Below are 13,376 nucleotides of genomic sequence, written 5' to 3'. Positions count from 1 at the left end.
ATACAGGAATCTACAAGTTTTAGCTGGTGGTCTTAGCCAGCTGTTACTTGCAGATGACCAATGACCTTTTTTCCATGACACCCAACAAAAAAAGCAGCTCTGGAGAGAAAAGGTGTCAGTTTCTCACTGCTTTTCAGTACCTTCAAACTGTAATACAAAGAGTTATGATGCTTCCAAGTGTATGAAAACACCAACCCAAAGTGAGCAGCTGGTCCCTTCCCTCAAATCTTCTGTACACGTGCTGGGAGATTTGAGGGATGGGCAGGTCTGTATTTCCTGCTTGGCACAAAACAAGCCCCGCTGCCACCATAATGGAGGAAGAGGACTAAGGGATTACTTTCCCTTTTATACAAAACTTATTGAGAAGCAATTTTGCCCCAACAAAATATAAAAAGCTGGTGGGAATTAAATTGGGATATAAACATTGAAGATGATAAATAGAATTTTTTATGGACCAAAGCACCATATAAATATGTCAGCAAAACCTAGGGAGTATTCACTAAAAACTGCATGGGTGTTATTTAACACTGAGGTGCCTATCTTATACACAGCCCAATAGTTCTCTGTTGTGTTGCAGAGGATGCCAATTTATACCAACAATTTATACCAACATATGTGTTGGGAATGTCCACAAAAAGTAGAATGTTGGAAGAAAGTTTTAAAAAAGTTATCTCAGATTATAGTTCAGACAATTCCAGTAACACCAGCATTAGCCTTACTTAATTTATATATTCCAGATATGGACAAAATAGGAAGGGATTAATAACACATTTATTAACAGCAACTAGAACGGTAATAGCCAGAACTTGGAAAACCTTGAATTTAATGAATATTGATCACTGGTATAGTATAGTCTGGGGAACAATGGAAAAGCTGTCGCAAAAATTGAAGGTGGCAAGGGGACAGAGAAACAATAAGTTTTACAAGGTATGGTGTGATTTTATTAAATATGCAAATAAAATAGCACATACATTGCAATATAGCATAGATAAGCAGGTACTATTCATTAGCTTTCCCATATTACTCTGTGTTTTCTAAGTTGATTTATTGAAGAATTCATTTTACTGGTTTATTATTATGTACTGATTATTACGTACTGTAAAATAATGTTTAGTATTTTACTTCCCTAGTGATCCATTTTTTGTTAGTCACGTCATGTTTTATTATTTACGTTTGTACAAAAAAATGCAGGGGAAAAGATATCATGTGCTGAGATTTGAGTTTGTGGGTGTGCTTTAATTAGATTCACAGTCGCCAACAGCAATTTGGCAAGTGCATTTGTGGAACCCTGACTTCATGCCACTGAAAATTCATCTTCTCCTGCTAGTGTAGGTAGAAGTTGTATCAGAAAGCACAAAGGGAAATGAAAGCAATTACCTTTCTCCTGGTGTGGAAGACAGACGGCAAATGCCACTTTCCCTTAGGACAGGCTTTTCCAATCTGTTGCCCTCCAGAAGCTGTTGGACTACAATGCCTATCATCCCTGCCGATGCTTACTTCACTGATACTCCTAACACCACTCCTTTTACTGGCTTTGCTGTCCATAAACCAAGAGTGGAGGAACTGTGTGGCCCTCTAGGGGTTACTTGACTACAACTTCCATAATCTATGGCTACTAGCCATGCTGGCTCATAGAAGTTAGAGAAGAAGAACGTTGTTCTACAAAGTGAGCACTACACTTTATAGATCCAAAAGTTCAAGCAAGCACCAGTTTTTGAAAGTTTGTCAAGGGTCACATGTAGGGAACATACCTTTCCCCCTACTTTAGTGATATTAACAGCCATTACACAAGTCCCCATGTTAATCTTGGACCTATTTACAGGGCTAGGAAAAAACATTCCTGCCAATAAGCAAAGCAAAGCAATTAAGGAAGGGCCAAAAGCTGCCGTGCTAGACACAAACCTGGAAGCAAAACACCAAGAATCAACACTGGCATATAGAACAAGCAACAACCAAGTTGATTGTTGTTATTATTATTATTATTATTATATACAATATATATAATATATAATATATTATTATTATGAGATTAAGTTAGGCTGGCATTCACTCACTCACTCTGCTGCCATCCCTCTTTATAGCACATCTCTCAATATATTAGCACATGACTAAATAATCATCAAAGTCTATCCACAAAGCTACATGCGAATTCCAACTTGAACTCATATTTAATGACTTCACAAGTTGAGTACAACAGCCAACACAGACTGGAAATGCATCATCTGAATAAATCACATTCTAGCTTCTCTGTTAGCAAGTCAGATGAGAAATCTGAGATGGTTATTGCCAGGATTGTATAATTAGTTTTCTTTCGTATATAAACTAATACAAACTTGCAAGTTGAGTACCGTATTTTTCGCACAATAGGACGCACCTTGTTTTAGAGGGGGGAGAACAAGAAAAAAAAATTCTCCCCCTCTCTGCCCAGTGCCCCTTCAGCGAAGCAGCAGGAGGCGCTGCACAGAGAGGGGGAGAATTTCCCCCCTCTTGTTTTCCCCCTCTAAAACAAGGTGCCGTTTAAGGTGCGTTCAGTCACCTTCAGGCGGCTACCTTGGAAGCCTGGAGAGCGAGAGGGGTTGGTGCGCACTGACCCCTCTCGCTCTCCAGGCTTCAGGTTCCTTTCGACCTGCTCTTTGGGGCTGGCGGGGGGAAGCCCACCACCAGCCCCAAAGAGCAGGTCGGGGAGCAGCGGAAAGTCGCGCAGTGGAGAGGCTGCTGCCATAGTCGCGCGTCACCTCTCCAGCTGGGAGAGGGTTGCAGCGGGCTTCTTTAGCCCCGCACGTGCTCTCCCGGCTGGAGAGGTGGCGCGCGGCTAAAGAGGCTCCTGCCATAGCTGCGCGTCACCTCTCCAGCTGGGAGAGGGTTGCGGCGGGCTTCTTTAGCCCCGCATGCGCTCTCCCGGCTGGAGAGGTGGCGCGCGGCTAAAGAGGCTCCTGCCATAGCCGTGCGTCACCTCTCCAGCCGGGAAGAGGGTTGCGGGGCTATGGCGTCTTCGCTCCATAGGACGCAAACACATTTCCCCTTCATTTTTGAAGGGGAAAAAGTGTGTCCTATAGAGCAAAAAATACGGTATATAGCTATTTGTTTCAAAGTTAAAACAAATCTGTTTAAGACAACGATTTAGAAGAAGAATTAGCAGAAACACTAAATAAGACAGTGCTTAACAGAAGTCATTATTAGAGCAAAAAACAATAGGAATATGATTTCTTCGCATGGCAGAGGTATCTGCCAATAAGCCACACTTATATGTAAAGATGAATAAATGCCAGTTTTTCCAGATTCTCAATAGCTGATGCCAAAATTTTACTATTCGCCATGTTCTCTTGGGAGCAAAATCTGTGTACTGTAGTTCTGGTGGTATATGACCCATCTTGAGGACACAAAAAATAAATTGCTCAGTGGCTCTTGAAATAAGTCATATTGCTCAGACACCACTGCTCAATGAAGACAAGGCTTTAACTACCAGAAGCAGACTCACTACTTGCTTGGCATTCAATGGCCTTGAGCTACTACCCTGGAAAAAAACCCAGGCTTCACAGGCCCAGATAAAAATTTCATAGAATTAAGTCTTGCTTCCAGTTCTGTATTTGTGCACCAACTCCAGCACAGTCACATATAATTACTGGCTCCTTCTCTTACAAAAGGTGCCCATTACACTGGCAATTCCAGATGATTACCCCATTTGGTACCTCAACCCTAACACAGCCAAGCAATGACACCAACCCTGCATTTAAGCACCGGCCTAGAAACCATAAAGGGACTAATGCATAAAACTGAGTGTATAAAATTCTATGCTAGTGAATGAATGGGCTGGCAGAGAAACAATCAGATGAGGAAAGTGCCCACCCCCAGCACAGAAACACAACAGTTTGCTGCCAGTCCTCAGAAGGCTAGCAAACATTTTTGCAGACTAGCAATGTTATTTCCAGAGTATCCTCACTGCATTATGTGGGATTTTCAACAATCACTTTGTGCTCGTTAATTAAGAACATAATTTGAAGTTCTGGTTTTTGAAAAAAAATATATTTTTGGGCATATAATGAAGAGACAGTCAAGATGTATCAAATAATTTTATGGAACAGCTCCCTTGTGGCTCTTAGTGCATACTATGATTGTGGGAAGTCACAAAGGAGCAGGGAGAAAAGGTTTTGTACTACTCATTGAACAAATTCCAATGTAGCTCAACTTATTTGCCCACTTCTAAATTATGCATTAACAATAGCCACACATTCTGTTGTTATAACATTCTAGAAAGGATCCAAATTTAGAAAGCATTTTTTGCAGAGTAACTACTACACTTCATTATAATTTAAACCTGGTTAGCTGTTGTACTGGGGGCAGGTTCCTCGGTTTTTCAAGTAACTCGATTGGACTAACTAGTGTAAAAAAGGAAAGTATCCTTTTGGTAGAGAAGCCATTACACTTTTCACGCTTCCCATTTGTAAAGTGGCTGCATTGGTGATCTATCCCACAAGACGAAATGAGAATAAAAATGAGAACAAAAGCTTGTGAGGACACTACCCAGTGCACACTTACGTGGAAGTATGCTCCCCTAAACTTAGTGGAACTTACTTCAGAGTAAATACCAATAGGATTACAATATAAAACCTGAATTTAAATCCCAGCTCAGCTATGGACTAACTCGGTGGCTTTGGCCAAGTCACTACCTCTCCACTTCAGATCCTGCAAAGAAGAACAGCAGCAACCTGAATCACAGGGTTGCTGTAAAAGTAAAATAAAACAGTAAGACATTTGTATATTAAGTGTGTTATTTAAAATAACTATCACTATTAGTAACTTTGTGTGCGACAACTCTGCTTTAAGTACTCACTGCAATTTACAATGATTTCAACAAGTCAGATTTCAACAGTAAACAATAGCTTCCAGAACAACTCTCACTGAATTTAGTCGGTCCAATTAAAAGGATCACTCATCGAGCCACCTAGAGCTCCGTTTATTTAGCAGTAACCTTGATTTGAATTTTCAAAAGTACTTTTAATTAATTCATTATCGTACAATTCTAATTACAATCTTTGCTCCATTCCGGAATATGTCAGTGCCATTTTCTACACAATGCTGTCTAAAAACTAAAACTAAAGGAAAAAAGTAACTTGCTTAAGGCTTCAATAAGTTTGATCCTAAGACTTCCTGGCTCACACTGAGTGCTGGCAGGAATTTACCCTTGGCTCCATTTCTAGTACCAAAAGACCAACCCAACTGATGTGGAATATCCCTTCCTCACAAGTTTGCCAGCTTACTGAGAATATTAGCACGCACTCCCCTCCCCACAACCAAGTTTGCCTCTTTACCTCAGTTTCTTCCAGTACTAGAAATGCAGAAAACCAGAGGAGGCCCAAGCCTCTTAACTACTGAAGTTGCGTGTTTAGGAAACTGTAGTGGCCCCCAATATGGCTACATTTAATGGAAGCCATGGGGTGGTGTTTCAGATTTAACTCCTCCCCATCTCCCGACCACCCGGATAATGTTACTCGTTTTCGTCTTTCTTCTCCGCTCACACCAAAGCTTACCTTTTTCTGTCTCTTAAAAGTGAACTCCTCTCACGCGCAACTTGCCCCAGGCCGCGCCGCCCTTCGAGTCGAGTCGCTCGCCGCCACCTCTAGCAGCCCCCCTACGAAACGACTTCTTTCCCCTCCCCTTAAAGGTGGCACATTTCCCCTCTAGGAAGGTGGTCGGGAGGCAAGTCTAGCCCCACATCCCGCCCCAAGTCCTCGCGGGGCTGACTTGCCCGTGCCTCCTCCCACAAGGCGAGTCCGTGTTTGTGCCTGAGGAAGGGGGGGGTGTCCCTCCTTCGCAGGGCTCTGCCCACAAACGGCGACGATGGCCGCCTGCGGGCTTACGAGGCCCAGGCCAGAAGGTTCAGCTTTTCCCGTTTCACCCCTTTCTAGAGGCGAGGCGCCCCCCAACCGCCCCGGTGCCACCCCGCAACTCACCACACCAGGTCTCCGAGCCGCAGGTTCACAGGAACAGCAGCCGCAGCCGCAGCCATTTTCCTGACCCGGCCGGCACCGTCGCTGTTGCTGCCGCCGCTGCTACCACCTCCTCCTCCTCCTCCTCTACAGCCGACGCCGCCACACCCCTCCTCAGGCTCCCCCTCCTTCCGCCCCTCAGCAGCCAGAATTGGCAGCGACGACGATCCCTACTGCTATTCCTCTTCCTTCCTTCTCTCTCTCGCTCTCTCTCTCCCCCCCACTCTGCCGCAGAGCCTACCGGGACACTGGCTGGCGCGCGCGCAGCACGCACTCCGTCGCCGCCCCCTCCCTCCTTTCCTCAACAGCAGCAGCAATACAAAGACCGACGGGAGGGGAAGAGGAGAGATGGATGGGAAGCGATGCCCTGTAAGATCAGCGCGCTCTCTGATAGGCCGGCCCTTTGCATGTGACGAGGGAGAGCTCCGCGCGTGACCTCCCCCCGCCCTCCTCCTCCTCCTGCTCCGCTTGTCAAAAAGCGAAGAGCGCGAGCGCGTTCCGTTGGCGTCACGTGACGCGGGCCTCGGGGGTTTCCCTCCAACCCTGGCTTGTTGTTTTTCGTTCTCTCCGCCCTCTCCCCTTGCACGTGACTTGAGGGAGCGAGGAATTGGATCCGGCGGCGGCGGCAGTTGCAGCAGCAGCAGCGGCGGCGGCGCTTGCGAGAAGGGTTAGCTGCTGAGGCCTCGGCAACGGTTTGAGGTAGCCGGAGGGAAGGCGGAGAGGTGCCGTGAGGCGACTTTGGAGTCGAAGAAATGGAGGCGCGCCGGTAAGCGTTGCTTTCGGGTAGAGGGCGGGAGAAGGGACAAACCTCCCCAGGCGCTCCAAAGCGCCTCCCTCGTTACCAGGGGCAACGGGGCCTTCCTTTCGCCACCTCGCCGGCTGGGGATAACCGACACCTTTTCTTTGAACCCCCCGCCCCTCCCCCGCCCGATTAACCCGGACTTGGAGATGAGCTTCGGCCTTCTCCGCTCTTTGCCCCTAATACATAATGCAGGGGAAGTGTGCGCGTGGGTGGGCAGCCCTTGCAAAGTGTTGGAAATTGCCATTTGTGCTTCTGCATTTATTTTGGGTGCATGGATCGGTGCGGGAATCTTTTCATAGCCTCTTACACGCCACACCGGAAAACCCCTAGTGAGTTACATCAGGAGCTACTACCTGGGATGTCTGTAAACAAAACCTCCATGTGCTGGAGCAGTCTACGTCAGTGCTAGATGCTGTGGGTAAATAAAGGTGCAGGTGGTGGGGGGGGGGGAGGACCAGGGTTCTGCTTTTGTGAGCTTCCTGGAGAAGCTTTCTTGACTGCTTTTGGAAATTGGGAGCGTTGGATCAGACCAGCAGTGGAGGGATCTTGTACGCCTCCAGATGTTCTTGGGCTCTGCACTCCCATCACCCCTCAGGATTATTGGCCTGTTGCTGCGGCTGGTGGGAGTTGGGCCTCAGATTTCCCCACTTTGGGGGTTAAGTAGATATGTCAAGATAGATCTTGTACCCTTGCTGGTGTCTTTTGGACAACAGCACAATGGGGCTTCCCTATACTGAGACAGTGTACCTCTGAATACTTGGGGCAAGTCCAGAGGAAACAGCCATGTATCTATCTGACCCATCAGTGTGTGAGAGAGAATGTTGAAACAGGTGGACTTTGTTCAGATCCTGCAAGGCAATTAACCTATTTCTGTGTTCCAAATACTTTCCACTTGCATTAGTTACATTTTCTTAGTGTCCAGAGCATGCCACACATGTTATTTCAATCATCCTTTTAGTCATAAAACGTGAGTTGGTGGTTTTATCTCTATATTCCAAATTATGAGGTGGTTGTGGTGAGGTTTGAAGGGTGGGTTGTTCAAAGGCCACCTTCTAAGTTTATGTGATTTAAACTTTGGACTTCCCGGCTTTGCTAAGCAGCACATCATGCCAACTTTTCTACCTAAGCTTGAGCTTAGCTTTGCTACAGTGAGCCTCACTTAGATAAAGGAGGCGGGTGGGGAGTGACTAAATGCCAGGAAACAATAAAGAAAAATTGGCCTGTTGTTGCCATGGGGACCAGAAGCATGCATTCCATTAACTCTCTGGAAACTGAAATAAGTTCTATAAATAAAGGAATACTATATGTGAATGCCTGGGCTACTTGGATCTCGCAGACTTAATCCTGTTATTGTGCCATTGCACTGACAGGAAAGTGGATGGGTTTTGTTCTGACACTCAACCTGATGCTGTCAAGACAGAGCAGAACAGAGTGTAGTTGTTAGCATCCATATGTCTCGAGAGACAATGGAATGTGTCTCCAGGGGTGAAGTCAAACCACTAGAGAGTCACAGCGCTTGCTGTGGCTGCAGAGACTTGTAATTCGTAACTGTTGCCTCCTGCATTGCCTTTGCTGCATTAGCGGCACTGAAGTAATCTCTCCGGGGTGCCAACCTGGGCAGTGTGTATGGAGGTTTTGGGTTACCCAGACAACAAGAACCCACTCTTGGCCTTGCTGATGTGGTCCAAAGGGAAACATAGCAATACATTTGGCACCAGCGTGAGCTGCAGGAGTTGCTGGAAAGAGACATACAAGACAACTGTCTTAAGGACTCCACTCTGGATTTGTGTAGGGTTTACTCCTTGGGGTTTACTCACAAAGCAACGGGTGGGGGAGTCATTTGAATGTGTAGGAGACTTTTGTAGCAGGTGCCCCCAAGGACATGACTCACACAAATGTATTCTCCAAAGCATGTTGTTTGTGTGCATCTCACTTTCTGTGTCATGGGGAAACAAAGTACTACGTTACTGCTGTACATTGAACAGTCAGTTGTTCAGTGGCAACATCTCCAGTTGTAGATATTTTATTTGGGGACAGTTCCTCATCCAAGCTGCCGCAATTGGCTTTTTCTCTCATCACTATTTAGAGGACTTTCTGTCTGCCAGTTTTCACTCTAGAGAGTGGATCATCTAATACTTTGTGTAATAATTTTGCTGATTATCTTCTATTGGCATGAAACATTTGCATCCACAATCTGTCAGAGCCCAAACCATGTCTATTGGTTACTGCCAATCCTAAAAAAGTAAGAATTGCTTTGTTGGGTTAAGAACAAATGTTTATGCTTAGCACTCTGTTCCCAAATGTGCCCCGATGAGTGCTCAGAGAGGGTGTAATAGTGACTAAGCTTTTATTGGTTGGTCTCTGCCAACTGGTAAGGACAAGCATGCTTTTTCTGAACATGGAGCTTCTATTTCTGCCTGTTATGGCTAATATTTTTGGGCATGCATGTTCTCTATGAGTTTAATGCTTTTCTGAAATCATTTGTTTAGTAGCAATTACTACATTTCATGGCATCACATCCAACTGTCTAATTGAGTTTTGTGTGTAAAAATTATTTGCTTGGACGTTCAGAGATCTCATCCAGTTACAGCAGGAGCGGGGAACATTTGGACTTCCAGATGTTGCTGAACTACAGCTCCTATCAGCCCTGGCCATTGGTCATACATGCTAGGGCTGATGGCACTTGTAGTTCAGCAGCATCTGGAGGGCTAGAGTATCCCTACCTGAATTACAGGGTACAGTCATTATTCAGTACAGCACCAGACCTGCCAGACAGGCCTCATTTGAAACATAGTCCATGGAGGAACAAAAATTGTGTGTTCACCTGTGCTATTTTTTGTGGCTGGAACTTTCTGATTTTGTCTTTTAGGTAGAAATATGAAGATACGTCTTTGGAAAGAAGTTTCAGAGTACTATCTACATGCCACGGATCTGGATTCGTTTGGGTCTGAATGCTAGCAGATCGGCATTTGTATTCAGCAGAAGGCCGGAGCATATGTGTTCAGTGTTTTTTGCATTATGTCAGTTCCCAGTGTGGGAAATTCTCTGATGTGGAGTAACATAGCCCAGACTGACCTTTCCAGCCAATGTCACAATGAAACTGATTCCATAAAAGTTGCTCTGTTCAGAAAGTTCTTTCTTTCTTTCCTTCACGTTTGGCTTGAAGCAGAGTTGTGCTGCATAAACTTCAAGGGCCACATGCTAACCTGCAGTGGTGTGGCTATGGGATGATGATTCTTCTCCTCTTATGAAAGCAGAGATTGTTGCGTTGTTTTTCTTAAAACGCAGGAATCTAGCATATCTTTTAATTTCTGCATTTGGCATCCATCTGTGTGTGCGTGTTTTCCAGTGGTGATGCCCTCATGTATATACTAGTCCAGACTTTGGCCTAGACTGTTGGAAACCATGCCATGATAGCAACTACAACGTAAGTCTAGCCATGACGGAACCCCACAGGGTCCAGCTCACCTCTCTGTCTGGTCCACTGAGCACGACGTTACTGAAAAAGCCTCGCCGGGAGGACATCACAGGAACAGAGCACCCGCCGGAATCTGAACCTGCGGCTGCAGCAGTTCGCATTGCCCTCACCCTTTTTGAGCCAGATCACAAGCGCTGTCCAGAGTTCTTTTATCCAGAGCTGCTGAAGAATACACGAGGGAAAGGGAAAAGCAGTTCCACAGGAGAAAAAGTATGTGGACATCTTATTGTTCCTGTTGCACATTCTTTAGTTGTGCATTTCAAAAACCGCACAACAAAGCTTTGAGATCTCTTGAGGATGGTGGACACCTGGCTTGGCAGCAGTACATGTGAAAAAGATATAGGGGTCTTAGTAGACCTCTAGCCTTAACATGGGTAAAGAGTGTGATGCAGCAGCAAAAAAATTTAATACAGTTCTAGGGTGCATCAACAGAAGTATAGTGTCCAGATCAAGGGAAGTAATAGTGCCACTGTATTCTGCCTTGGTCAGACCCCACCTGGAGGACTGTGTCCATCCATCCATCATTTTATTTGCATTCCAAGTTTCCATAGCCATAACCATGCTCAAGACGGCTTACAACATGGGAGGGGGGGGATCAAAATTGCAAATGTAACAAAACTAGGTATGAAGAAGCAAACCGTCAAAAAGTACACAACCAAACTGAACAATTTCCACATAAATCATAAAATCGAAAAGAAAGATATGAAAGATTAATATCAATAATGGCAACCCTCCTCCACCACAAACAATACCCCAGCCCAGTTCTGAGCACCACAGTTTAAGAAATATATTTACAAGCTGGAATGTGTGTGGAGGAGGGCAACCAAGATGATCAGGGGTTTGGAAACAAAGCCTTATGAGGAACAGTTGAGGGAGTTAGTTATGTTTAGCCTGTAGAAGAGAAGACTGAGGGGTTATGGCGGCCATCTTCAAATGTCCTTCCTTGGAGGTTTTTTAAACAGGTTGGATGGGCATATCTTACTGGGAAGATATCAGAAAATCTATAAGATATTGATGGATTTAATTATTAAGCAAATCAAATAATCAAATGAGATGGGAATATAATTAATCAAATAAGATGGGAAGGAGAACTGGGATGACTTATTTTAGAGAAGCAAGGGAATAAGATTTGTAGTTAGGTGCATAGTTCTTCACTAAGTTTATCAAGTACAAAGGCACAATATAAGTCATTGTTGAGATGGTATTTGACACCTGCAAGACTCAGTAGGATATATTCAGTAAATCAGTTTAAATGCTGGAAACATACAGTGTGGAATGCACATTTGTTGCCTATGTGGTGGGCTTGCCTGAGTGCAGCTATCACTGACATAATAGGGACTATATTGAGGCCCACTCCAATGCTGGTTTTATTCAGTGTAATTTAAGATGAGATGGGGAATAGATTGAAACTATTGTTTATGTATTCTGTTGATAGCAGACAATATACTGTGGGCTAGAAAATGGAAGAATCAAGAAGCTCTCTTTTGAGTGGGATTGGTTAATAACATGTCTGGAATTGGCAGACATTAGTTTAAAAGAGGGAAGGCAGTTTTGTAGAAGGTTGATTTCTCTGGAAGAATAAGCTTTTTACTTGAATTTTGAAACACAAAATATGGATATAGTAAGGCTTTGTCAAGGATGGCTGATGCTAATATTTGAGCTGGGACTAAAACTTGAATCTCTATGGTCTTCAGATACATTCTTGCTGCTAAACAACACTGAAAAGTTTGTTTACAATTATTATTTTTGGGGCACATACTTGACAAATTTCTTTCCCGTGTGGCTGCTGGGTGTGGTTTTGTGTGTGTGTGATTGTGTGTTTTTAGTCTTTTAGGCTGGAAGCCCAAGGGCAAGCTCTCCTGGTTTTGTCAATGCGATCTCCTACAAGCATGAACCAAGTCCCCACCTTTGCAACACACCGCGTCTACAAGCATGAATCTCCACTGAATATTCCAGACTCTCTCTTGGCCCTAAGATAAAAGAGGCATCTCTGTGAAACAGTGTGACAACTGACTCTATTCTGATGTTGTTCACCTCCCTTTTTGCTTCCCCCCTACAGAAAAAAGACCTTGCCGATCCCTTCAATGATGAGGAAAAGGAGAGGCATAAAGCAGAGGCGCTTGCCAGGAAGCTTGAAGAGAAATATGTACGTTTCTTCATTGTGGCTATGTACCAGAATGAAGTATTGGTTTTAGCTTTCTTCATAGAAATGTTGTCTTTAACACCAGGGTGATTCTTGTGTTTATATTCATGTTAGGAGTGTGTATACAACTAAGAACTGCTATGGTAATTACTATGGGCTGGTGCCTGATAAAGTGATGTGTGCAGCACCAATATTCAGGGAATATGAATATTTACATCTCTCCCTTCCTTCAAAAAGCTCATGGCTGTGTGCATGGTTCTCCCCTATCCATTTTATCTTCACAACAATCCTACTGGGTAGGCTGAGATAAGGAATAATGACTAATGGAAAGTTACCTAGTGATCTTCAGGCTGGTTTGTTTGGGCTGTGGGATATGGGAATTCAGGTCCAGGCTTCCACATGTGCCCTGCCACCAGCAGGAGGTTCTGCAGGTGACAGATTTAGCAATGAAAGTGTATTTAATCCATTGGACCAAAGAGCTTCTATGAATGGTTGCAATTGGGGGGGGGGCCAAGAAGAAGAAGAGGAGGAAGAAGAGTTTGGATTTGATATCCCGCCTATCACTCCCTTTAAGGAGTCTCAAAGCGGCTAACATTCTCCTTTCCCTTCCTCCCCCACAACAAACACTCTGTGAGGTGAGTGGGGCTGAGAGACTTCAAAGAAGTGTGACTAGCCCAAGGTCACCCAGCAGCTGCATGTGGAGGAGCGGGGAAGCGGACTCGGCTCCCCAGATTGCGAGACTACCGCTCTTAACTACTACACCATACTGGCTCAAATACACAATGGAAGTGTATTTAATCCATTGGACCAAAGAGCTTCTATGAATGGTTGCAATTGGGGGGGGACCAATGGCTAAAATGTTTGTATTTGGAATAAAGTTAAATTGATATTTTAATCTACACCTTGACAATACCTGATGGATGTTTATTTTTATATGTTTTATTACAAGTACTGTGTATGTGTGTT

The 13,376-nt window shown here is 44.6% G+C and overlaps 2 protein-coding genes across 39 annotated transcripts in view; one reads left to right on the top strand and one right to left on the bottom strand.

Annotated features, from left to right (window-relative positions):
* Positions 1 to 6,087, bottom strand: part of GLYR1 (glyoxylate reductase 1 homolog) — a 42,886-nt gene extending 36,799 nt beyond the window's left edge. For 27 of the 36 annotated variants that reach the window (XM_083585214.1, XM_083585225.1, XM_083585245.1 and 24 more), the window contains exon 1: positions 5,952 to 6,087. In XM_083585214.1, the coding sequence (XP_083441340.1) occupies positions 5,952 to 6,007 (56 nt within the window). In that variant the 5' untranslated portion in view covers positions 6,008 to 6,087. Of the gene's footprint in view, positions 1 to 5,528 lie in introns of all 36 variants that reach the window. The other 9 variants (XM_083585223.1, XM_083585242.1, XM_083585234.1 and 6 more) reach the window with 7 other exon arrangements.
* A 531-nt stretch (positions 6,088 to 6,618) lies between these two features.
* Positions 6,619 to 13,376, top strand: part of UBN1 (ubinuclein 1) — a 29,513-nt gene continuing 22,755 nt past the window's right edge. For 2 of the 3 annotated variants that reach the window (XM_083584936.1, XM_083584934.1), the window contains exons 1-3: positions 6,619 to 6,753; positions 9,659 to 10,477; positions 12,327 to 12,413. In XM_083584936.1, the coding sequence (XP_083441062.1) occupies positions 10,229 to 10,477; positions 12,327 to 12,413 (336 nt within the window). In that variant the 5' untranslated portion in view covers positions 6,619 to 6,753; positions 9,659 to 10,228. Of the gene's footprint in view, positions 6,754 to 6,829; positions 7,119 to 9,658; positions 10,478 to 12,326; positions 12,414 to 13,376 lie in introns of those variants that run through there. The other variant, XM_083584935.1, reaches the window with a different exon arrangement.

Source organism: Podarcis filfolensis (genome assembly GCF_964270895.1).
Source record: "Podarcis filfolensis genome assembly, chromosome: 14".
NCBI lineage: Eukaryota > Metazoa > Chordata > Lepidosauria > Squamata > Lacertidae > Podarcis > Podarcis filfolensis.
Note: the sequence above shows the minus strand (reverse complement) of the source record. Positions and strands in the feature narration are given on the sequence as shown.